General features: G+C 39.6%; 1 protein-coding gene and 1 long non-coding RNA gene across 11 annotated transcripts; both read left to right on the forward strand.

Moving 5' to 3' along the window:
* Nucleotides 1-361: 361 nt before the first annotated feature.
* Nucleotides 362-13,998, forward strand: snx12 (sorting nexin 12). Of its 10 annotated transcripts, none has more exons than XM_061898695.1 (7): nucleotides 362-730; nucleotides 2,162-2,257; nucleotides 2,373-2,497; nucleotides 4,247-4,337; nucleotides 5,342-5,398; nucleotides 13,452-13,474; nucleotides 13,572-13,998. In XM_061898695.1, the coding sequence occupies exons 1-7, from the start codon at nucleotides 551-553 to the stop codon at nucleotides 13,642-13,644; spliced, it is 645 nt and encodes a 214-aa protein (XP_061754679.1). In that variant the 5' UTR covers nucleotides 362-550; the 3' UTR covers nucleotides 13,645-13,998. The 10 variants fall into 10 exon arrangements, with proteins under 10 accessions (XP_061754679.1, XP_061754680.1, XP_061754674.1 ...); XM_061898696.1 differs by having other exon boundaries at nucleotides 13,456-13,474; XM_061898690.1 differs by having other exon boundaries at nucleotides 13,452-13,998.
* An 891-nt stretch (nucleotides 13,999-14,889) lies between these two features.
* LOC133551707 (uncharacterized) lies at nucleotides 14,890-24,513 on the forward strand. The gene is made up of 4 exons (XR_009806554.1): nucleotides 14,890-14,900; nucleotides 15,588-15,644; nucleotides 23,689-24,394; nucleotides 24,499-24,513. It is a non-coding gene; the product is annotated as an uncharacterized LOC133551707 (long non-coding RNA).
* The last annotated feature ends 2,617 nt before the right edge of the window (nucleotides 24,514-27,130 follow it).

Below are 27,130 nucleotides of genomic sequence, written 5' to 3' on the forward strand. Positions count from 1 at the left end.
GAAGTGATCATTTGAAAATGTTGAATTTGAAAAATGTGCACTTGGAGAAAATATAAAAATAAAGTGTTGCGTATTGATATGTATCTGTTTCCATATATATTTATTGTGAGAAATCATTAAGATGATCAGTGTTTCCACAAAGATAAATATCATTAATTATTATTAATAACATAGAGTTAGAGGTAAATTGAGCAAATTGGCTATTTCTGGCAATTTATTTAGGTGTGTATCAAACTGGTAGCCCTTCGCATTAAACAGTACCCAAGAGGTAGCTCTTGGTTTCAAAAAGGTTGGTGACCCCTGCTATAGACTTTACAATACAAGCTTAGGTGTTCCACGCAGCACAGAAATAAGAACACTATTTTCCTGCTTTGGGAAGGGCGGGGCGCAGGGCAGCTGGCCCCGGCAAGACGAGACACTCCAGTCAGCTGTTGTTCCTGAGCTGAACCCGTCAGCTCCCGCAATGAATTAATGAATTCTTGTTTGCACGTTCTCGGCACACCCACTTCACTTTGACGCTTACTCGACACTGGTCTAGTCCGAGAAGAAAATGCAGCCCGACAAAATGTCAGAGCCTGCGGTGGCCGACACTCGCCGGCTGAATTCCAAGCCCCAGGACTTGACAGACGCTTACGGTCCACCTAGCAATTTTCTGGAGATAGACGTTTTCGATCCACAAGTCGTTGGAGTCGGTCGGCAACGATACACGATATATAAAGTTCGAATGCGGGTAGGTGCTCCGTTAGGAATACCATGCATGTCGTATAGCTTAGCATGCTAATATGGCGATTACAGTGTGTTGGCTAGCGGGGAAGCTTCTTCATCAGCTGTGTTAAAGCGGCTGTGAGGTTGACTTGACCCGCCACAGGTGCCATAAAGTGAGGCTGGAGCAGAACTCGAGGACCGTGGATTAGATGCGGCCTTGTTTAGCCGGGGGTGTTGGACGTGTTGTTTGTGGTCAAAATGTGTGTTAAAAGTTTCAAACAACATATTGTAAAGCGACTGAACTTGTAACCATGATGACATGGCGTCGAGTATATGTTTGGGCAAATATTGCTCTCAGATAATTAAACTAATTATGACTGTAGCAAACGCTACCGGGCTAAGCTAACTGTAAGTAAGTAGGTTCAGCTGCGAAACATTACAACTACTATCTATAATTTGTGCTTCTTGCAACATAAATTTTTGCGAGAAACGTGAATTCACGATATTTAATATAGATGTGTATTACTTTTGCAAAACGCATGATCGTCAACTGTCATGGCAATGACGCCAATAACGTTGATTGATTGAAACTCGTATTAGTAGATTGCACGGTATATATTCTGTACAATTGACCACTAAATGGTAACACCCGAATAAGTTTTTCAAATTGTTTGAGTTGGGGTCTACGTTAATCAATTAATGTTAGCTAACTAGCAGCAAGATTAGTAAAAATTTCAGTTGTTTTTAGTATCTGTGTGAAGTTAGCCCCAGACCCTGTCCAAATATCCCAAACTTGTGCTGCTAAAATGTTTGGTCTAACTATTACAGTTTTTAAGTTATTGTTGTCTTATGGAGCTAATAGCAGAAAAACTATAATCCATCCATCCATTTCCTACCGCTGGTCCCTTTTGGGCGGAAGGCAGTGTACACCCTGGACAAGTCGCCACATTCACACTCACACACGAGGGCCAATTGTTTAGTGTTGCCAATCAACCTATCCCCAGGTGCATGTTTTTGGCGATGGGAGGAAGCCGGACCCGGAAGGAACCCACGCAGTCACGGGGAGAACTTGCAAACTCCACAGAGAAAGTTCCCGAGCCCGGGATTGAACTCAGGACTACTCAGGACCTTCGTATTGTGAGGCACATGCACTAACCCCTGTAACACCGTGCTAGTTTGACAATTATATTTTGCAGCACAAACGACTGGGACAAGTTTTTGGAAATGTTGACATGGTACACAGTAAAACCATAAAAATCGTGAGGGCACAAACAAACATTTTTGTAGCACAAACGATTGGGACAAGTTTGGGGAGATTTGGACAAGGGGGGTGGCAACTTCATACAGGGTTAAGTTTAACCATCATCAACTTTAGTGTTACCCCTAACATTTTTACTAGAGCAATCAGGTCACATTTCGCCAATTGTTAATCTGGGTTTTCCTCATCATTATACAGACAAACCTTCCTATATTCAAGCTGAAGGATTCCTGTGTGACCAGACGATACAGTGACTTTGAGTGGTTAAAGAAAGAGCTGGAAAGAGACAGCAAGGTGAGTCGTTTGGGTTTATAGACTGTCCCAACCCTTATTAGGAATGACCTGAAGAGTGTGATAATGGTGTTATTTTCTCACTGTAAGACACAAAAAAATGTGTGGTTTCTTTCAGATTGTAGTACCACCTCTCCCGGGTAAAGCCCTAAAGAGACAGTTGCCATTCCGTAGCGATGAAGGGCTTTTTGAGGATTCTTTCATCGAAGAGCGGCGGTCAGGCTTGGAGCAATTTATCAACAAGTAAATACTTGATGCAGACCATGAAAATTATCGGAGGGAAAGATAACGTCACATAAAAGCTTGGAAGTCAAACTGCCATTGTGCATGACATTGCACAAGATCTTAAAGAGCTCATATTAAAAATGTGTTCTACCTTTTAAAACACTTATTTGTGGTTTACATAGCATGTAATGGTTGTTATTTTGGTCAAAATTTTGCATGGATTGTTTTACAGAAAGTTTTCAAGCCACTTTCTAATCTGTTCTACCTTTTAAAACACTTCTTTGAGGTCTTCACTAAATGTAATGGTGGTTCTTTGGTCAAAATGTTGCAAAGATTATGTTTTAGAGATCGTTTTCAAGCCACTTGGTGATCGTCTCTTCAGAGTGCTCCGATTTGTCTGAGGTGTTATGTGCCTCCACTTTGACTGTCTGTGCATGCCATTTACCTCGGAAGTCAGAGTTGGATATGATGTCACAACCGAGTTGTCAGTGTTCCAGTTATGAGGTCGGAAGTCAAGATGGCCACATCCACCAAAGCTATTTTTATACGTGCCTTATCTAAGTATAGATAGATGGATAGATAGGAATCAATACAATTCTATCCATCATCTATCTATCTATCTATCTATCTATCTATCTATCTATCTATCTATCTATCTATCTATCTATCTATCTGTCTATATTTAGATAAGGCAAGTACAAAAATAAACAATTTATGGGAAATTATGCACCTTTTCTGCAACAACCTTCAAACACGGTGAATAAAGAGGAAACACATGCCCCTTGCTAGCAATGTAGAATGTTTAAAACACCTTAAATTTAGTTAGTGCTACAGTAATGTTATCATATATACAATTTCAAAAATACATTGTATTTGGCTAGTGCAACAAATATGAACCAGAAGGGCTAATAATGGATAATATCGAATAGTATATCAATGTTTATGTCCAGAGCGGCAATCTTTGAAAACAACTTTGGTTTGGTGAGCGTGCTTTGACTTTCCGAGTTTGATATTCCGACCTTGAGGGGCGTTCTAGATTAAATTCAGATTAGGAACTCGGAAATTCCGACTTTCCAGTACAAATAGAACATATCATGTCTATTCTCCTTCAGCCATGTTGTAGTTTTTAGCACTTCCATATGGAGTGTACAGAGTAGAGTAAGTTTGAACTGTACGCTACTTTATATTAGAAATAGCACAGTTAAGGATGCATGTGCAATATATGACATAGTCTGCCCCACATCAAGAAGATAGTTTAAAAAGAAGGAACTTATTGACTAAAGCGCAGACTACAATGGCAGACTCGCACCAAGCTTTTTGGGTAAATATTCCCCATATATGGAGATATCTGCTGATGTCACACTTGGGACAAATTGGGCAAATTCCAAATGGTTTTTCTGAGAAAAGGCACAAAGGAAGGAAAGATTGTTTTTATAAACATCTCAGCCATGTGTCTATTGTATAATTTCAGGACTTGCGTAGATCCCAAATACACAAAAACAGAAAGAGAAATGTCAGTTTTGCAATATAGGTTATTTTTTAATACAAAAAAAATAACCCAAACAAGAGGTGTCAAGAAACCTTTAAGTAGGCCAGCTAACAATCACAATAGTGAAGATCCGCATATGTAATATTAGTTATTATTTTTTTGTTTGGTTTACGTGTCGTTCCAACTTAATGGGAAGTCAGTGCAGTACAGTTGTACAGTACTAATAATATTCTTATCTGCTGACATTGTTTAATGTACTTAATTTCCTGCTTCTGTAGAATTGCCGGTCACCCTTTGGCCCAGAACGAGCGCTGTCTCCACATGTTCCTGCAAGAAGCCGAGATTGACCGTAACTACATTCCTGGAAAAGTACGACACTAACTGGGAGAGATGGGTGGGGAGCTACTTGCACGGACTCCATTGGGAAGTCCCTCGATTTATGGAATATATTTCTGTGGCTTGTCTCCGCTATTGTTTTATAAACTGTAAAAACCCAAATTAGTTTGTTTTGTACAGTGAAGTAAAAGCTAAATGCTGCATTTTCCTCATGACTGTCACATATTCATGAGTGTAATATACTGTGAATAAAGTAGAATATTCTCTAAATAAGTGTGTATCACGTGTATGGACTGTCTAGGAGGTATCTGATCATATTTTGTCTTTGTGTGTTTGTTTTAGGTATGAGTGAAGTAAGTGTGCTTTATTTTAATTCTCTCCTTTAGTTGCATGAGCTTTTATGATAGTTTTACCCTTTTTTAGCCTTGTTTTCAGTGACTAACCAACCCCTTTTATCCTTGACAAACTTTACAAAATTAAAAGTACTGTGCAAGCGTCACAGTCTCATCTCAGTCAAGGTGTGTAAACTATTAATAAGTTAAAAAAATACAAAATGCACATTTCCCTCCCAACCAACTTTTGGTACATGAGTCACAATCAACTGCACTAATAATTGTCTGTTGCATGGCAATGCACGCTTTTAGTTATACTTTGTTGCAGATCATCTATGTGTTAATTGCTGGCTAATGATTTCACATACTTTGTTTTGTTCACACTGCTGAGGTGTTTTGTGTAGTGTTTGTTGCCATAATACTCTAAAGTCTCACTTTAAGATAAGCAAAATTGTATCAATAAAATGGCTTGCTACAGTGAATGTCATTTCTCAAGGGACAACACTGTTGAAGTGAAATTTGGAGATGGCTTAATAGTAGTCAGCGTGCAGCTTTTATACCAGTATATAACAGCTAAAATTGAGTCAAAACAGCCATTAATGTCAACACAAGTGAGTGCACCTGACACTGAACATGTCCTAAGTGTGAATATCCATTTTGAGCACCATTTTTTTTTTTATCGAAATACTGCCTTAATCCTTTCAGGCTGGAATCTTCTTCCACTCCTCCATGATGACATCACTGGTCCTCCACCTTCTTCAGGTGCTCTCAGTTGTGTTGACTCCGTCACTTTCAGCTTCCAGAAGAGGGGCTTTGTCATATTGGAGGTGTTAAGATCCTTATGCTATGCACAATTTCCCAAAGGAGAGGCTCATGCTTTGCTTGACAGTGTCACAGTGCATTTTGGCATTTGTGTTTCCTCTCAATGAACGGCATCTCCCCAGTGCCAGCAGCATTCATGCTACCCCAGATCATAACGCTACCACCACCATGCTTGACTGTTGGGGCAATTCTCTTGCCACTCACTTGTGTAGCCACTTGCCAGTAATGTAGGTAATAATGGCTGTAAGTTGTAATTCTTTTCAGTAGAATATATACTGCTAAACAAGCTGTACACTGACTACTTTCTTTAGTATTGTCACTTAAAGAATATATGCTGTGTTTAAAATTATTAATGTGAGGGGGGTTACCAATGTTGAGCAAAAACTGCAGCTGTAAACTGTCGACGAAAGCTCTTTTGTTCATGACCTAGTTGCCGGGAAGTCAAAAAGTAGTGTCAACAACACAAGAGTTCCGTCATTTTTAATTCATTTATGCCATCCCTACCTTTTTAGACAGTTAATGAGACTTGCATTAAATACTTTTCGACATAGCGCAATGACCCAATTCAAATATTTCGCAAAGTGCCAAAATACTGAATTCACTAGCCATCAAGAAACTTCTGCTAACAAGCATAATCTCCACATCATGTGGTACACCTGCAAGGACTGCATTAAAACAATCAACCCTTACGAAGAAAATAATGCCTTGTAAATTAGTTTGGTGTTGTGTTTAAAATGTAAATGAACCTCTGCGGTTGACTTTAACAAATGTTCCCATAGAAAGTTATGTAAAGGGAATTTAACCAGTAGTGCTGTGCGATTATACAATACATTGTATATTGTAGTACAACATAAACATGTCCATGGCACTATATAATTCTCTGTTTATGTCCTAATTTTAACATCTGGGCTGTGGCTAATGTAACTGCATCAAATCTTTAAAGAACTTAATGGCATATACTAAATCATTGTTTAATTGTTTTGTCTTTTTTGTATGTAATGTTTTCTATGAATAACGGGGGGAATTATAAAATAAACTGGCATTAACTTCATGTGTGTGCGCGCAGACTGTGTATACGGAAAGTGTTAACAGCGCTTCACTTTTTCCACATTTTTTGTTACAGCTGTATTCCAAAATAGATTAAATTCATCTTTATCTTCAAAATTCTATGAACAATACCCCATAACCACAATGTAAAAAGGTTTTTTGTTTTTTTTTGCAAATGTATTAAAAAACAATTACATGGACATAAGTATTCACAGTCTTTGCTCAATATTTTATTGATGTACCTTTGGCAGAAAATACAGCCTCAAGTCTGTTTGAATATGGTGTCACAAGCTTGGCACACCTGTCTTTGAGCAGGTTCACCCATTCTTCTTTGTCCAGTCCCCTTTAGGGCACCCCTCAAGCTCTATGTGGTTGAATGGGAAGTGTTAGTTTTTATCGAGGATCTCTATGTACATTTCTGCATTCATCTTTCCCTCTATCACGACTAATGTCCCAGTTCCTGCCGCTGAAAAAATACCCCACAGCATGATGCTGCCGCCACCTAGCTTCACTGTGTGGATGGTATTGGCCCAGGGATAAGCGGTGCTTGGTTTCCTCCAAACATGATGCCTAGCGTTCACGCTAGAGTTCAATCTTTGTCTCATCAGACCAGAGAATTGTGTTTCTCGTGGTCTGAGTCTTTCAGTTGCATTTTGGCAAACTTTTTACTAAGAAATGGCTTTCGTCTTGACACTATATCATACAGGCCTTATTGGTGGTTTGCTGCAGAGATGTTTGTACTTTTGGAAGGTTCTCCTCTCTCCACAGAGGAATGTTATAGCACTGACAGAGTGACCATCGGGTTCTTGGTCACCTCCCTAACTAAACTGTTATGAATGCAGCAATGTACAGAGACATTCTAGATGAAAACCAACACTTCCCATGCAACCTAATTGAACTTGAGAGGTGCTGCAAAGAGGAATGGGGAAACTGCCCAAAGATGGGTGTGCCAATCTTGTGGCATTTTATTAAAAAGACTTGAGGCTGTAATTGGAGCCAAAGGTGCATCAATAAAGTATTGAGCAAAAGCTCTGATTACTTACATACATGTGTTTTTTTATTTTTTATTTTAATACATTTGCAAAAATGTTTTAAAAAATATATTTTCACATTGTCATGGTGTACTGTCTGTAGAATTTTGAGAACAAAAATGAATTTATTCCGTTTTGGAATTAGGCTGTAACAAAACAAAATGTGGAGTAGAGTGAAGCGCTGTGAATACTTTACGGATGCACTGTATTTAAATTTTTAAGGGAAAAAAAACCACTATCACGCTACATACATCAAAATTACCTATATGGGGATATATATTTTTGTCATTATACAATATTTCAACACATTTAACAGGTAACTGATGTTAACCAGTGTTTAATAAACACAAAATAAGGTAAATGCTACTTTTGAAGACTGACACATAATAGAGGAAACAAGAAGGTGTTTGCAGACCAATACTGTCACCTCCTGGCGTCTTGCTGGTAACAAACAAGCCGCGCCTTCAATGGTTACTGTTGTCATGTCCCACAAGCTTTCATCTATGATGGTGGAAGATCAGCGATCATTCGCTCGAACTTCAGACAAAATTAGCATATCTTTTCATCCCCATGCTGAAAACCTGCTGATGAAATACTGAACTTCTTATTTTGGTAGGCGGAAAGTTTAATGTGCTTGTTGATGCAAAGTGCTAACGATCAATGGACATTCAAAGTTCCCGGGAAGAAAATAGAACATTCTTTATGTCATGTTACTATAGTAATTGTACAAGTAGGTACCACTGTATTTTTGCCTTATCCTTCACTTTGACTGTGTGTGAAGAATGCACTACCGACCTGATGAGTCCGAAAGAGATAATTCATTATTATCTGCTCACGTATGGTACCTAGTGGTTGTTTGAGCACATTGCAGTTAGACCTTGATAATCTCACCCCTAAATGCCTTATGTCACACACAAAATTTTCACAGGAATGAGGCAAAATAAAATTGTGGTCCATCCATCCATCCATTTCCTACCGCTTGTCCCTTTTGGGGTCGCTGGAGCCGATCTCAGCTGCATTCGGGCGGTAGGCTGGGTACACCCTGGACAGGTCGCCACCTCAAAAATTGTGGTATCTACTGTAATCACCCTGATAGTCACATTAAAGGATAGAAGTTATGTAAAAAATTATGAAGCTACCTCTTTCCATTCACAAAAAAAGACAACAAAAAGATTCTTCAGTTGATCTGTAGCTACAAATTTAGGCCTACGTGTTGTCGCCAAAGAAAATCAAGCTACTTATTTTTGTTTGTTACTGCACGTGTCGACGATGATCAAAATGATTACCAATGGAAAGTCCAATCTGTTATCCTTTGTATTTATGGATGTAATGGTGTCACTATGGGATTAATGTTTTTGTTTACAAACCCCGTTTCCATATGAGTTGGGAAATTGTGTGAGATGTAAATATAAACGGAATACAATGATTTGCAAATAATTTTTAACCCATATTCAGTTGAATATGCTACAAAGACAACATATTTGATGTTCAAACTGATAAACATTTTTTTTTGCAAATAATCATTAACTTTAGAGTATGATGCCAGCACCACATGACAAAGAAGTTGGGAAAGGTGGCAATAAATACTGATAAAGTTGAGGAATGCTCATCAAACACTTATATAACACTAGGGACGGTGTGGCGCATTGGGAGAGTGGCCGTGCGCAACCCGAAGGTCATTGGTTCAAATCCCACCTAGAACCAACCTCGTCATGTCCGTTGTTTCCTGAGCAAGACACTTCACCCTTGCTCCTGATGGGTGCTGGTTGGCGCCTTGCATGGCAGCTCCCTCCATCAGTGTGTGAATGTGTGTGTGAATGGGTAAATGTGGAAGTAGTGTCAAAGCGCTTTGAGTACCTTGAAGGTAGAAAAGCGCTATACAAGTACAACCCATTTATCATTTATTATTTATATGGAACATCCCATAGGTGTGCTGGCTAATTGGGAACAGTTGGGTGCCATGATTGTGTATAAAAGCAGCTTACATGAAATGCTAAGTAATTCACAAACAAGGATGGGGTGAGGGTCACCACTTTGTAAGCAAATTGTCGAACAGTTTTAGAACAACATTTCTCTACGAGCTATTGCAAGGAATTGAGGTATTTTACCATCTACGGTCCGTAAAATCATCAAAAAGTTCAAAGAATCTGGAGAAATCGCTGCACGTAAGCGGTGATATTACGGACTTTTGATCCCTCAGGCGGTACTGCATCAAAAACCGACATCAGTGTGTAAAGCATATCACCACATGGGCTCAGGAAGACTTCATAAAACGACTGTCAGTAACTACAGTTGGTCTCTACATCTGTAAGTCCAAGTTAAAACTCTGCTATGCAAAACCAAAACCATTTATCAAAAATATCCTGATACGCCGCCGGCTTGGCTGGGCCCGAGATAAACTAAGATGGACTGATGCAAAGTCGAAAGGTGTTCTGTGGTCTGACGCGTCCACATTTCAAATTATATTTGGAAACAGAGGATGTGGTGTCCTCCAGAACAAAGAAGAAAATAACCATTCAGATTGTTATAGGCGCAAAGTTCAAAAGCCAGCATCTGTCATGGTATGGGGTGTGTATTAGTGCCCAAGGCATGGGTAACTTACACATCTGTGAAGGCACCATTAATGCTGAAAGGTCCATACAGGTTTTGGAGCAACATATGTTGTCATCCAAGCAACATTATCATGGATGCCCCAGCTTATTTCAGCAAGACAAGTTCCTGCAGTCCTGGGTTCAAATCCAGGCTCGGGATCTTTCTGTGTGGAGTTTGCATGTTCTCCCCGTGAATGCGTGGGTTCCCTCCGGGTACTCCGGCTTCCTCCCACTTCCAAAGACATGCACCTGAGGATAGGTTGATTGGCAACACTAAATTGGCCCTAGTGTGTGAATGTAAGTGTGAATGTTGTCTGTCTATCTGTGTTGGCCCTGCGATGAGGTGGCAACTTGTCCAGGGTGTACCCTGCCTTCCGCCCGATTGTAGCTGAGATAGGCGCCAGCGCCCCCCGCAACCCCGAAAGGGAATAAGCGGTAGTAAATGGATGGATGGATGAAGTGTTACTACAGCGTGGCTTCATAAAAAATGACTGCGGGTACTTTCCTGGCCCGCCTGCAGTCCAGACCTGTCACCCATTGAAAATGTGTGGCGCATTATGAAGCGTAAAATACGACAGCGGAGACGTTGAACGACTGAAACTCTACATAAAACAAGAATGGGAAAGAATTCCACTTTCAAAGCTTCAACAATTACTTTCCTCAGTTACCAAACTTTTATTGAGTGTTGTTAAAAGAAAAGGTGATTTAACACAGTGGTGAACATGTCCTTTCCCAACTACTTTGGCACGTGTTGCAGCCATGAAATTCTAAGTTAATTATTATTTGCAAAAAAAAATAAAGTTTATGAGTTTGAACATCAAATATCTTGTCTTTGTAGCGCATTCAATTGAATATGGGTTGAAAAGGAATTGCAAATCATTGTATTCTGTTTATATTTACATCTAAAACCATTTCCCAACTCATATGGAAACGGGGTTTGTAATTGCACTCGCTAAAAATGCGGTCTCCCACAAGCTGTGATCCAACAAAGAAATTTCTTGTAGTTTTGTCTTTGGTTTTGGAAATGGGGTGAGTTTTGCTCCTTCCAAACTTTGCAGATATCCTACATCCACCTTGCAGGTGCCCCATGCATACCTACAAAACATTTTTTCTGAAATAGACGCCAATTCTACTGATTTTCAATGTATGTCCCTGATTGGTTGTAGTTAGGAGGGCACTGTGAATTCAGGCTTGATGTCTGTACAGCAGGGTTATTCAACTGGCGGCCCGGGAATGACACCAAGTTCAGTTCAAAACAAAGAAGACAAACATTTTTGCAGAACATTCCTAAAAACACTACAGTGCTCCTGATTTAGAGAGTAACTACAAAACCCAAAACGAGTGAAGTTGGCACATTGTGTAAATCGTAAATAAAAACAGAATACAGTGATTTATATTAATGTTTTGCAAATAATCATTAACTTAGAATTTAATGGCAGCAGCACATTTCAAAAAAGATTAAGTTGGGGACTCCGTTGTCATATTTTACGCTTCATAATGCACCACACATTTTCAATGGGAGACAGGTCTTGACTACAGGCACGCCAGTCTAGTACACAAACTGTTTTACTATGAAGTCACACTCTTGTAACGGGCAGAATGTGGCTTGGCATTGTCTCGCTGACATCAGCAGGGGCGGCCATTAAAAAGACGTCGCTTGGATGTCAACTTAGGTTGTTCCAAAACCTGTATGTACCTTTCAGCATTATTGGTGCCTTCACAGATGTGTAAGTTACCCATGCCTTGGGCACTAACACATCCACATACCATCACAGATGCTGGCTTTTAAACTTTGCGCCTACAATAGTCCGGACGGTTATTTTCCTCTTTGGTCCGGAGGACACGACGTCCACAGTTACAAAAAAACTATTTTAAATGTGGACTCGGCAGACCACAGAACACTTTTCCACTTTGCATCAGTCCATCTTAGATGAACTCGGGCTCAGCGAAGCTGGCCGCGTTTCTGGGTGTTGTTGATAAATGGCTTTTGCTTTGCATAGTAAAGTTTTAACTTGTACTTACAGATGTAGGGACGAACTGTAGTTACTGACAATGGTTTTCTGAAGTGTTTTTGAGCCCATGTGGTGATATCCTTTTCACACTGATGTCGCTTTTTGATGCAGTACCGCTTGAAGGATCTAAGGTCACGGGTACTTCCGCTTACCTGCAGTAATTTCTTCAGATTCTCTGGACTTTTTGATGATATTACGGACCGTAAATAGTAATATCCCTTAATTCCTTGCAATAGCTGGTTGAGAAATGTTGGTCTTAAACTGTTCGACAATTTGCTTGTGCATTTGTTCTCAAAGTGGTGACCCTCGCCCCATCCTTGTTTGTGAATGACTGAGTATTTCATGGAAGCTGCTTTTATACCCAATCATGGCACCCACCTGTTCCCAATTAACCTATTCACCTGTGGGATGTTCCAAATAGGTGTTTGATGAGCATTTCTCAACTTCTTCAGTCTTTTTTGCCACTTGTGCCACCTTTTTTAACATGTTGCAGGCATTAAATTCCAAATGAGCTATTTTTCGCAGAAAATTACGAAGTTTACCAGTTCGAACGTTAAATATCTTATGTTTGCACTGTGTTCAATTGAATATAGTTTGAAAAGGATTTACAAATCAATGTAATCTGTTTTAATTTACGATTTACACAATGTGCCAACTTCACTGTTTTTGGGTTTTGTATGAACGCTGGAAACATTGGCAGAACCTTGCATTGACATTTTAACCGCACTATCACACATTTAACACGGGTCCAAACTTGTGATTTACATAACTGAGGCATTCCTCAAAGTTTCCCTTGAAGTCCTCTCTTTTATGGTAGTTACACTTTTTTTTCATTTTATGATTAAAGTGTTGCGGTATCTCGTTTACTTCAGATGCAGTCAGTAATCATTTGTTTAACTTCTTTAGCTATACTAGTAGTGTTCCTCCAGGTAAAATTTTAGGTCCATTTTTTTTCATTATTTGGGCTATTCAACTGGTGGCCAGCAAGTTCAGTTGTTTTGCAGCAGATTCTTTTAAACACTAGAGTGCTTTCATAGAGATGATCTTTGACTAGCTTTTAGGCAGAAGGTCCTTAAAAACAACAGAGTGCTCCTGTAACTCAGACAAAATAGAGGACATTGGTTGACCAGAATATGCAAAATAATGATAGTGATGGGAGAAATCTGGCGCCTCGGGGTTTAGCGTTCTGGAAATTGAGTTTAACATCCCTGGTGTATAGGATTGCATATAGCAATAGTTAGATTTGTGTGTTCAACCTAAATATTTACAATGTCTTTCTTTCTTTCTCTTTTTCTCTCCCTCCATGGCCAAGAAAGACGGCTGCACCTTCTTCATGTATGTTTATTTCTACACATTTTCTTTTGAAGCTGGTGGAAACGTGTATGAGTTGTTTATGGTGTCTTTCCTCCCATGTACATTATTCCATTTCAAGTTTCCTTGCTACTCATCAAAAGCTTTTATTTTGCTGCCAAGATGTGATTATGATGACAACCTCTCCAAAGTGAAGCCACATGTAGCATGGCGAAGAGGACGGTGACATGGGCATCATTCCATTCACTTCATATGCCTTTTTGGACAGGATCACCTATCATGAACTTGCCGTCTTTGCTAAGTCGTCACATCAATGCAAATTATAAGTTTGGCGAATCGATAGCACTGTGACTAGAAGAGATTCATCATACGAAACACATCTGCATCTGGTTCTCTGAACTTTATTCAGGATTTGTATGCTCATTTTTCTTTCTTAAAAAAAATAATTGTCAAGTGTGTTAATATTGTACATGTTATCATTCCAGTTACACTATCATGAGGCATTGCTTTGTTAATTCCGTCCGACAATTAAATTTCTTGCTGCCTGCTGTGTTGTGTCTTTCAAGTTCTTGAGGTACGAAAAAAATGTCAGCAAACTCACCAAATTTCCTCCGCGAGCTTGAAATGTGACACAAGAGCGGCTCGGAGAGAGGCCCCAAACTGGCAGATGACCTAAATTCAACAATGAAATGAAGCACATGCTTGGAAAATGTAATAGTACTCAAATTGTTCAATTGTACTTGCTGTTCTTCCATGATACATCTTGCACCAATGACTAGTGCATCCATCCATTTTCTACCGTTTGTCCCTTTCAGGGTAGCGGGGGGTGCTGGAGCCTATCTTAGCTGCCTTTGGGCAGAAGACGGGGTACACCCTGGGCAAGTTGCCTCCTCATCACAGGGACAACACAGACAACATTCACACACTAGGGCAAATACAATACTATTGCCATGTGGTGGACTACAAATATAGGTTTTGCACTTTTAGAGAAAACGTTTTAGGTTAATTTTTTTATCTGTACATTATATTTGAAGGCCACTTCCTGTGTAGGTAAGCCAACAGGAATGTACCATGTTTTGTTAATTTTGGGGTTGAAACATCCCTTATCAAAGATGATCATGCTAAATAAATTCAGCAATATGTTTATAATTGTTTGAGGATGTTTTTCCTTTACAATTGAACCTCTGAAACTTAAATTGTAAAGCTGGTTAAATTCTTAATCATCCAAATGTGGTCCAAAAGGAAATAATATAAAGGGAATCAATCTGTTCCTGGGTCACGCTGTCGCCATCATGCAAGTAACACAAGTATAAGGGGATAGGATAGGATATACAGTACTTTATCCATCCCACGATGGGGAAATTATGTGTTTGAAGTGCATTTTCAAAAAAGTCCACAACAAATATTTGTCATATTTTGTCTTTGTGTGTTTGTTTTAGGTATGAGTGAAGTAAGTGTGCTTTATTTTAATTCTCTCCTTTAGTTGCATGAGCTTTTATGATAGTTTTACCCTTTTTTAGCCTTGTTTTCAGTGACTAACCAACCCCTTTTATCCTTGACAAACTTTACAAAATTAAAAGTACTGTGCAAGCGTCACAGTCTCATCTCAGTCAAGGTGTGTAAACTATTAATAAGTTAAAAAAAATACAAAATGCACATTTCCCTCCCAACCAACTTTTGGTACATGAGTCACAATCAACTGCACTAATAATTGTCTGTTGCATGGCAATGCACGCTTTTAGTTATACTTTTTTGCAGATCATCTATGTGTTAATTGCTGGCTAATGATTTCACATACTTTGTTTTGTTCACACTGCTGAGGTGTTTTGTGTAGTGTTTGTTGCCATAATACTCTAAAGTCTCACTTTAAGATAAGCAAAATTGTATCAATAAAATGGCTTGCTACAGTGAATGTCATTTCTCAAGGGACAACACTGTTGAAGTGAAATTTGGAGATGGCTTAATAGTAGTCAGCGTGCAGCTTTTATACCAGTATATAACAGCTAAAATTGAGTCAAAACAGCCATTAATGTCAACACAAGTGAGTGCACCTGACACTGAACATGTCCTAAGTGTGAATATCCATTTTGAGCACCATTTTTTTTTTTTTATCGAAACACTGCCTTAATCCTTTCAGGCTGGAATCTTCTTCCACTCCTCCATGATGACATCACTGGTCCTCCACCTTCTTCAGGTGCTCTCAGTTGTGTTGACTCCGTCACTTTCAGCTTCCAGAAGAGGGGCTTTGTCATATTGGAGGTGTTAAGATCCTTATGCTATGCACAATTTCCCAAAGGAGAGGCTCATGCTTTGCTTGACAGTGTCACAGTGCATTTTGGCATTTGTGTTTCCTCTCAATGAACGGCATCTCCCCAGTGCCGGCAGCATTCATGCTACCCCAGATCATAACGCTACCACCACCATGCTTGACTGTTGGGGCAATTCTCTTGCCACTCACTTGTGTAGCCACTTGCCAGTAATGTAGGTAATAATGGCTGTAAGTTGTAATTCTTTTCAGTAGAATATATACTGCTAAACAAGCTGTACACTGACTACTTTCTTTAGTATTGTCACTTAAAGAATATATGCTGTGTTTAAAATTATTAATGTGAGGGGGGTTACCAATGTTGAGCAAAAACTGCAGCTGTAAACTGTCGACGAAAGCTCTTTTGTTCATGACCTAGTTGCCGGGAAGTCAAAAAGTAGTGTCAACAACACAAGAGTTCCGTCATTTTTAATTCATTTATGCCATCCCTACCTTTTTAGACAGTTAATGAGACTTGCATTAAATACTTTTCGACATAGCGCAATGACCCAATTCAAATATTTCGCAAAGTGCCAAAATACTGAATTCACTAGCCATCAAGAAACTTCTGCTAACAAGCATAATCTCCACATCATGTGGTACACCTGCAAGGACTGCATTAAAACAATCAACCCTTACGAAGAAAATAATGCCTTGTAAATTAGTTTGGTGTTGTGTTTAAAATGTAAATGAACCTCTGCGGTTGACTTTAACAAATGTTCCCATAGAAAGTTATGTAAAGGGAATTTAACCAGTAGTGCTGTGCGATTATACAATACATTGTATATTGTAGTACAACATAAACATGTCCATGGCACTATATAATTCTCTGTTTATGTCCTAATTTTAACATCTGGGCTGTGGCTAATGTAACTGCATCAAATCTTTAAAGAACTTAATGGCATATACTAAATCATTGTTTAATTGTTTTGTCTTTTTTGTATGTAATGTTTTCTATGAATAACGGGGGGAATTATAAAATAAACTGGCATTAACTTCATGTGTGTGCGCGCAGACTGTGTATACGGAAAGTGTTAACAGCGCTTCACTTTTTCCACATTTTTTGTTACAGCTGTATTCCAAAATAGATTAAATTCATCTTTATCTTCAAAATTCTATGAACAATACCCCATAACCACAATGTAAAAAGGTTTTTTGGTTTTTTTTGCAAATGTATTAAAAAACAATCACATGGACATAAGTATTCACAGTCTTTGCTCAATACTTTATTGATGTACCTTTGGCAGAAAATACAGCCTCAAGTCTGTTTGAATATGGTGTCACAAGCTTGGCACACCTGTCTTTGAGCAGGTTCACCCATTCTTCTTTGTCCAGTCCCCTTTAGGGCACCCCTCAAGCTCTATGTGGTTGAATGGGAAGTGTTAGTTTTTATCGAGGATCTCTATGTACATTTCTGCATTCATCTTTCCCTCTATCACGACTAATGTCCCAGTTCCTGCCGCTGAAAAAATACCCCACAGCATGATGCTGCCGCCACCATGCTTCACTGTGTGGATGGTATTGGCCCGGGGATAAGCGGTGCTTGGTTTCCTCCAAACATGATGCCTAGCGTTCACGCTAGAGTTCAATCTTTGTCTCATCAGACCAGAGAATTGTGTTTCTCGTGGTCTGAGTCTTTCAGTTGCATTTTGGCAAACTTTTTACTAAGAAATGGCTTTCGTCTTGACACTATATCATACAGGCCTTATTGGTGGTTTGCTGCAGAGATGTTTGTACTTTTGGAAGGTTCTCCTCTCTCCACAGAGGAATGTTATAGCACTGACAGAGTGACCATCGGGTTCTTGGTCACCTCCCTAACTAAACTGTTATGAATGCAGCAATGTACAGAGACATTCTAGATGAAAACCAACACTTCCCATGCAACCTAATTGAACTTGAGAGGTGCTGCAAAGAGGAATGGGGAAACTGCCCAAAGATGGGTGTACCAATCTTGTGGCATTTTATTAAAAAGACTTGAGGCTGTAATTGGAGCCAAAGGTGCATCAATAAAGTATTGAGCAAAAGCTCTGATTACTTACATACATGTGTTTTTTTATTTTTTATTTTAATACATTTGCAAAAATGTTTTAAAAAATATATTTTCACATTGTCATGGTGTACTGTCTGTAGAATTTTGAGAACAAAAATGAATTTATTCCGTTTTGGAATTAGGCTGTAACAAAACAAAATGTGGAGTAGAGTGAAGCGCTGTGAATACTTTACGGATGCACTGTATTTAAATTTTTAAGGGAAAAAAACCCACTATCACGCTACATACATCAAAATTACCTATATGGGGATATATATTTTTGTCATTATACAATATTTCAACACATTTAACAGGTAACTGATGTTAACCAGTGTTTAATAAACACAAAATAAGGTAAATGCTACTTTTGAAGACTGACACATAATAGAGGAAACAAGAAGGTGTTTGCAGACCAATACTGTCACCTCCTGGCGTCTTGCTGGTAACAAACAAGCCGCGCCTTCAATGGTTACTGTTGTCATGTCCCACAAGCTTTCATCTATGATGGTGGAAGATCAGCGATCATTCGCTCGAACTTCAGACAAAATTAGCATATCTTTTCATCCCCATGCTGAAAATCTGCTGATGAAATACTGAACTTCTTATTTTGGTAGGCGGAAAGTTTAATGTGCTTGTTGATGCAAAGTGCTAACGATCAATGGACATTCAAAGTTCCCGGGAAGAAAATAGAACATTCTTTATGTCATGTTACTATAGTAATTGTACAAGTAGGTACCACTGTATTTTTGCCTTATCCTTCACTTTGACTGTGTGTGAAGAATGCACTACCGACCTGATGAGTCCGAAAGAGATAATTCATTATTATCTGCTCACGTATGGTACCTAGTGGTTGTTTGAGCACATTGCAGTTAGACCTTGATAATCTCACCCCTAAATGCCTTATGTCACACACAAAATTTTCACAGGAATGAGGCAAAATAAAATTGTGGTCCATCCATCCATCCATTTCCTACCGCTTGTCCCTTTTGGGGTCGCTGGAGCCGATCTCAGCTGCATTCGGGCGGTAGGCTGGGTACACCCTGGACAGGTCGCCACCTCAAAAATTGTGGTATCTACTGTAATCACCCTGATAGTCACATTAAAGGATAGAAGTTATGTAAAAATTATGAAGCTACCTCTTTCCATTCACAAAAAAAGACAACAAAAAGATTCTTCAGTTGATCTGTAGCTACAAATTTAGGCCTACGTGTTGTCGCCAAAGAAAATCAAGCTACTTATTTTTGTTTGTTACTGCACGTGTCGACGATGATCAAAATGATTACCAATGGAAAGTCCAATCTGTTATCCTTTGTATTTATGGATGTAATGGTGTCACTATGGGATTAATGTTTTTGTTTACAAACCCCGTTTCCATATGAGTTGGGAAATTGTGTGAGATGTAAATATAAACGGAATACAATGATTTGCAAATAATTTTTAACCCATATTCAGTTGAATATGCTACAAAGACAACATATTTGATGTTCAAACTGATAAACATTTTTTTTTGCAAATAATCATTAACTTTAGAGTATGATGCCAGCACCACATGACAAAGAAGTTGGGAAAGGTGGCAATAAATACTGATAAAGTTGAGGAATGCTCATCAAACACTTATATAACACTAGGGACGGTGTGGCGCATTGGGAGAGTGGCCGTGCGCAACCCGAAGGTCACTGGTTCAAATCCCACCTAGAACCAACCTCGTCATGTCCGTTGTGTCCTGAGCAAGACACTTCACCCTTGCTCCTGATGGGTGCTGGTTGGCGCCTTGCATGGCAGCTCCCTCCATCAGTGTGTGAATGGGTAAATGTGGAAGTAGTGTCAAAGCGCTTTGAGTACCTTGAAGGTAGAAAAGCGCTATACAAGTACAACCCATTTATCATTTATTATTTATATGGAACATCCCATAGGTGTGCTGGCTAATTGGGAACAGTTGGGTGCCATGATTGTGTATAAAAGCAGCTTACATGAAATGCTAAGTAATTCACAAACAAGGATGAGGTGAGGGTCACCACTTTGTAAGCAAATTGTCGAACGGTTTTAGAACAACATTTCTCTACGAGCTATTGCAAGGAATTTAGGTATTTTACCATCTACGGTCCGTAAAATCATCAAAAAGTTCAAAGAATCTGGAGAAATCGCTGCACGTAAGCGGTGATATTACGGACTTTTGATCCCTCAGGCGGTACTGCATCAAAAACCGACATCAGTGTGTAAAGCATATCACCACATGGGCTCAGGAAGACTTCATAAAACGACTGTCAGTAACTACAGTTGGTCTCTACATCTGTAAGTCCAAGTTAAAACTCTGCTATGCAAAACCAAAACCATTTATCAAAAATATCCTGATACGCCGCCGGCTTGGCTGGGCCCGAGATAAACTAAGATGGACTGATGCAAAGTCGAAAGGTGTTCTGTGGTCTGACGCGTCCACATTTCAAATTATATTTGGAAACAGAGGATGTGGTGTCCTCCAGAACAAAGAAGAAAATAACCATTCAGATTGTTATAGGCGCAAAGTTCAAAAGCCAGCATCTGTCATGGTATGGGGTGTGTATTAGTGCCCAAGGCATGGGTAACTTACACATCTGTGAAGGCACCATTAATGCTGAAAGGTCCATACAGGTTTTGGAGCAACATATGTTGTCATCCAAGCAACATTATCATGGATGCCCCAGCTTATTTCAGCAAGACAAGTTCCTGCAGTCCTGGGTTCAAATCCAGGCTCGGGATCTTTCTGTGTGGAGTTTGCATGTTCTCCCCGTGAATGCGTGGGTTCCCTCCGGGTACTCCGGCTTCCTCCCACTTCCAAAGACATGCACCTGAGGATAGGTTGATTGGCAACACTAAATTGGCCCTAGTGTGTGAATGTAAGTGTGAATGTTGTCTGTCTATCTGTGTTGGCCCTGCGATGAGGTGGCAACTTGTCCAGGGTGTACCCTGCCTTCCGCCCGATTGTAGCTGAGATAGGCGCCAGCGCCCCCCGCAACCCCGAAAGGGAATAAGCGGTAGTAAATGGATGGATGGATGAAGTGTTACTACAGCGTGGCTTCATAAAAAATGACTGCGGGTACTTTCCTGGCCTGCCTGCAGTCCAGACCTGTCACCCATTGAAAATGTGTGGCGCATTATGAAGCGTAAAATACGACAGCGGAGACGTTGGAAGACTGAAACTCTACATAAAACAAGAATGGGAAAGAATTCCACTTTCAAAGCTTCAACAATTACTTTCCTCAGTTACCAAACTTTTATTGAGTGTTGTTAAAAGAAAAGGTGATTTAACACAGTGGTGAACATGTCCTTTCCCAACTACTTTGGCACGTGTTGCAGCCATGAAATTCTAAGTTAATTATTATTTGCAAAAAAAAATAAAGTTTATGAGTTTGAACATCAAATATCTTGTCTTTGTAGCGCATTCAATTGAATATGGGTTGAAAAGGAATTGCAAATCATTGTATTCTGTTTATATTTACATCTAAAACCATTTCCCAACTCATATGGAAACGGGGTTTGTAATTGCACTCGCTAAAAATGCGGTCTCCCACAAGCTGTGATCCAACAAAGAAATTTCTTGTAGTTTTGTCTTTGGTTTTGGAAATGGGGTGAGTTTTGCTCCTTCCAAACTTTGCAGATATCCTACATCCACCTTGCAGGTGCCCCATGCATACCTACAAAACATTTTTTCTGAAATAGACGCCAATTCTACTGATTTTCAATGTATGTCCCTGATTGGTTGTAGTTAGGAGGGCACTGTGAATTCAGGCTTGATGTCTGTACAGCAGGGTTATTCAACTGGCGGCCCGGGAATGACACCAAGTTCAGTTCAAAACAAAGAAGACAAACATTTTTGCAGAACATTCCTAAAAACACTACAGTGCTCCTGATTTAGAGAGTAACTACAAAACCCAAAACGAGTGAAGTTTGCACATTGTGTAAATCGTAAATAAAAACAGAATACAGTGATTTATATTAATGTTTTGCAAATAATCATTAACTTAGAATTTAATGGCAGCAGCACATTTCAAAAAAGATTAAGTTGGGGACTCCGTTGTCATATTTTACGCTTCATAATGCACCACACATTTTCAATGGGAGACAGGTCTTGACTACAGGCACGCCAGTCTAGTACACAAACTTTTTTACTATGAAGTCACACTCTTGTAACGGGCAGAATGTGGCTTGGCATTGTCTCGCTGACATCAGCAGGGGCGGCCATTAAAAAGACGTCGCTTGGATGTCAACTTAGGTTGTTCCAAAACCTGTATGTACCTTTCAGCATTATTGGTGCCTTCACAGATGTGTAAGTTACCCATGCCTTGGGCACTAACACATCCACATACCATCACAGATGCTGGCTTTTAAACTTTGCGCCTACAATAGTCCGGACTGTTATTTTCCTCTTTGGTCCGGAGGACACGACGTCCACAGTTACAAAAAAACTATTTTAAATGTGGACTCGGCAGACCACAGAACACTTTTCCACTTTGCATCAGTCCATCTTAGATGAACTCGGGCTCAGCGAAGCTGGCCGCGTTTCTGGGTGTTGTTGATAAATGGCTTTTGCTTTGCATAGTAAAGTTTTAACTTGTACTTACAGATGTAGGGACGAACTGTAGTTACTGACAATGGTTTTCTGAAGTGTTTTTGAGCCCATGTGGTGATATCCTTTTCACACTGATGTCGCTTTTTGATGCAGTACCGCTTGAAGGATCTAAGGTCACGGGTACTTCCGCTTACCTGCAGTAATTTCTTCAGATTCTCTGGACTTTTTGATGATATTACGGACCGTAAATAGTAATATCCCTTAATTCCTTGCAATAGCTGGTTGAGAAATGTTGGTCTTAAACTGTTCGACAATTTGCTTGTGCATTTGTTCTCAAAGTGGTGACCCTCGCCCCATCCTTGTTTGTGAATGACTGAGTATTTCATGGAAGCTGCTTTTATACCCAATCATGGCACCCACCTGTTCCCAATTAACCTATTCACCTGTGGGATGTTCCAAATAGGTGTTTGATGAGCATTTCTCAACTTCTTCAGTCTTTTTTGCCACTTGTGCCACCTTTTTTAACATGTTGCAGGCATTAAATTCCAAATGAGCTATTTTTCGCAGAAAATTACGAAGTTTACCAGTTCGAACGTTAAATATCTTATGTTTGCACTGTGTTCAATTGAATATAGTTTGAAAAGGATTTACAAATCAATGTAATCTGTTTTAATTTACGATTTACACAATGTGCCAACTTCACTGTTTTTGGGTTTTGTATGAACGCTGGAAACATTGGCAGAACCTTGCATTGACATTTTAACCGCACTATCACACATTCAACACGGGTCCAAACTTGTGATTTACATAACTGAGGCATTCCTCAAAGTTTCCCTTGAAGTCCTCTCTTTTATGGTAGTTACACTTTTTTTTCATTTTATGATTAAAGTGTTGCGGTATCTCGTTTACTTCAGATGCAGTCAGTAATCATTTGTTTAACTTCTTTAGCTATACTAGTAGTGTTCCTCCAGGTAAAATTTTAGGTCCATTTTTTTTCATTATTTGGGCTATTCAACTGGTGGCCAGCAAGTTCAGTTGTTTTGCAGCAGATTCTTTTAAACACTAGAGTGCTTTCATAGAGATGATCTTTGACTAGCTTTTAGGCAGAAGGTCCTTAAAAACAACAGAGTGCTCCTGTAACTCAGACAAAATAGAGGACATTGGTTGACCAGAATATGCAAAATAATGATAGTGATGGGAGAAATCTGGCGCCTCGGGGTTTAGCGTTCTGGAAATTGAGTTGAACATCCCTGGTGTATAGGATTGCATATAGCAATAGTTAGATTTGTGTGTTCAACCTAAATATTTACAATGTCTTTCTTTCTTTCTCTTTTTCTCTCCCTCCATGGCCAAGAAAGACGGCTGCACCTTCTTCATGTATGTTTATTTCTACACATTTTCTTTTGAAGCTGGTGGAAACGTGTATGAGTTGTTTATGGTGTCTTTCCTCCCATGTACATTATTCCATTTCAAGTTTCCTTGCTACTCATCAAAAGCTTTTATTTTGCTGCCAAGATGTGATTATGATGACAACCTCTCCAAAGTGAAGCCACATGTAGCATGGCGAAGAGGACGGTGACATGGGCATCATTCCATTCACTTCATATGCCTTTTTGGACAGGATCACCTATCATGAACTTGCCGTCTTTGCTAAGTCGTCACATCAATGCAAATTATAAGTTTGGCGAATCGATAGCACTGTGACTAGAAGAGATTCATCATACGAAACACATCTGCATCTGGTTCTCTGAACTTTATTCAGGATTTGTATGCTCATTTTTCTTTCTTAAAAAAAATAATTGTCAAGTGTGTTAATATTGTACATGTTATCATTCCAGTTACACTATCATGAGGCATTGCTTTGTTAATTCCGTCCGACAATTAAATTTCTTGCTGCCTGCTGTGTTGTGTCTTTCAAGTTCTTGAGGTACGAAAAAAATGTCAGCAAACTCACCAAATTTCCTCCGCGAGCTTGAAATGTGACACAAGAGCGGCTCGGAGAGAGGCCCCAAACTGGCAGATGACCTAAATTCAACAATGAAATGAAGCACATGCTTGGAAAATGTAATAGTACTCAAATTGTTCAATTGTACTTGCTGTTCTTCCATGATACATCTTGCACCAATGACTAGTGCATCCATCCATTTTCTACCGTTTGTCCCTTTCAGGGTAGCGGGGGGTGCTGGAGCCTATCTTAGCTGCCTTTGGGCAGAAGACGGGGTACACCCTGGGCAAGTTGCCTCCTCATCACAGGGACAACACAGACAACATTCACACACTAGGGCAAATACAATACTATTGCCATGTGGTGGACTACAAATATAGGTTTTGCACTTTTAGAGAAAACATTTTAGGTTAATTTTTTTATCTGTACATTATATTTGAAGGCCACTTCCTGTGTAGGTAAGCCAACAGGAATGTACCATGTTTTGTTAATTTTGGGGTTGAAACATCCCTTATCAAAGATGATCATGCTAAATAAATTCAGCAATATGTTTATAATTGTTTGAGGATGTTTTTCCTTTACAATTGAACCTCTGAAACTTAAATTGTAAAGCTGGTTAAATTCTTAATCATCCAAATGTGGTCCAAAAGGAAATAATATAAAGGGAATCAATCTGTTCCTGGGTCACGCTGTCGCCATCATGCAAGTAACACAAGTATAAGGGGATAGGATAGGATATACAGTACTTTATCCATCCCACGATGGGGAAATTATGTGTTTGAAGTGCATTTTCAAAAAAGTCCACAACAAATAATGTAAAAACACATGAAAACAAGAGGGAAACCTGAAAGAACACAAAAGACATTGAAAAAGCACAGAGCTGATGCAACCAGCTGCCACTTCGGTGGAGCCATTTCTACATACGGCTACAAATTAAAACACATAGAAAAGCAAAAAATATATAGCCATAAGTAATACATATTGCACACATACGGTTGCACCATGCATGGACTAACAACGAAACCAAACAAACACGCAATTTCTACACCCACATACTGTTTGCCGTGGTGGCCTCTGCAGTGCTCCACGCCTTGCTAGGGGTAGCAAGGCCAGAGACGGGAACAGACCAAACAAAGCAACCAGGAGAGCTGACTCTGTCCTATGATGCCCACAAGCCCCTGGCAAATGTTCAGTCTGTGCGGATGAGCGAGAATCTGTCTAGGGCAGGGCTGACAAACTAATTTTCATTGAGGGCCACATTGCAGTTATGGCTGTTCTTAGAGGCCCACTTGTTACAGTGCATATATATGATTTATATAATGTATATTTGCCTCATCATGTTATTACACAATTACCTATTATTTGATTATTAAAGGTTTTATGTACAAATTGATGGATAGCCATGAATTGATTAACGTGGACCCCGACTTAAACAAGTTGAAAAACTTATTCAGGTGTTACCATTTAGTGGTCAATTGTACGGAATATTTACTGTACTGTGCAATCTACTAATAAAAGTTTCAATCAATCAATCTATCCATCAGCGTACTTGCATTTGAAATGATAAGCCAGGGGGCATAACCATGTTATTCTAGCAAAACATTTTTGGACTATATGTTAATAATGAAGGTGTTTTGAAAGACTCACATATTTGCAGCAGTTTCTTCAAAAAAAGAGTGCTGTCATAGAGACCATCTTTGACTAGCTTTTTAGCAGAAGAGAGCACTCCTGTAACTGACAGAATAGATAGATCAAAATCAAATAATTATGTAATAATGTAGAGGGCACTAGTTCTCCGAAATATATAAGACAAGACCAATAGTTGAAGGAGAAGACTGCACCCCCCCCCTCCCCACCCCCCCACCCCCCCTGTCTCAGAATAGCCAAAGGTATACATGTTTATGTCCAAGTTTAAGGAAACATCATGGATTTATTACAATCTTTGCAAGATGGGTAACTTTTGCTGTGGTCTGGAACAACATGGCACACAAACAGCTATCAGAAATGCAGCCATACATAAAATATGTCATGAGACATGCAAAAATCAATCAATCAATCAATGTTTACTTATATAGCCCTAAATGACTAGTGTCTCAAAGGGCTGCACAAACCACTACGACATCCTCGGTAGGCCCACATAAGGGCAAGGAAAACTCACACCCAGTGGTACGTCGGTGACAATAATGACCCAGTGGGACGTCGGTGACAATGAAGACTATGAGAACCTTGGAGAGGAGGAAAGCAATGGATGTCGAGCGAGTCTAACATAATACTGTGAAAGTTCAATCCATAATGGATCCAACAAAGTCGCGAGAGTCCAGTCCAAAGCGGATCCAACACAGCAGCGAGAGTCCCGTTCACAGCGGAGCCAGCAGGAAACCATCCCAAGTGGAGGCGGATCAACAGCGCAGAGATGTCCCCAGCCGATACAAAGGCGAGCAGTACATGGCCACCGGATTGGACCGGACCCCCTCCACAAGGGAGAGTGTGACATAGGAGAAAAAGAAAAGATACGGCAGATCAACTGGTCTAAAAAGGGAGTCTATTTAAAGGCTAGAGTATACAAATGAGTTTTAAGGTGAGACTTAAATGCTTCTTCTGTGGTGGCATCTCAAACTTTTACCGGGAGGGCATTCCAGAGTACTGGAGCCCGAAATGAAAATGCTCTATAGCCCGCAGACTTTTTTTGGGCTTTGGGAATCACTAATAAGCCGGAGTCCTTTGAACGCAGATTTCTTGCCGGGACATATGGTACAATACAATCGGCAAGATAGGATGGAGCTAGACCGTGTAGTATTTTATATGTAAGTAAAACCTTAAAGTCACATCTTAAGTGCACAGGAAGCCAGTGCAGA

This window comes from Nerophis ophidion, linkage group LG04 (genome assembly GCF_033978795.1).
Source record: "Nerophis ophidion isolate RoL-2023_Sa linkage group LG04, RoL_Noph_v1.0, whole genome shotgun sequence".
In the NCBI taxonomy this organism is placed as follows: Eukaryota; Metazoa; Chordata; class Actinopteri; order Syngnathiformes; family Syngnathidae; genus Nerophis; species Nerophis ophidion.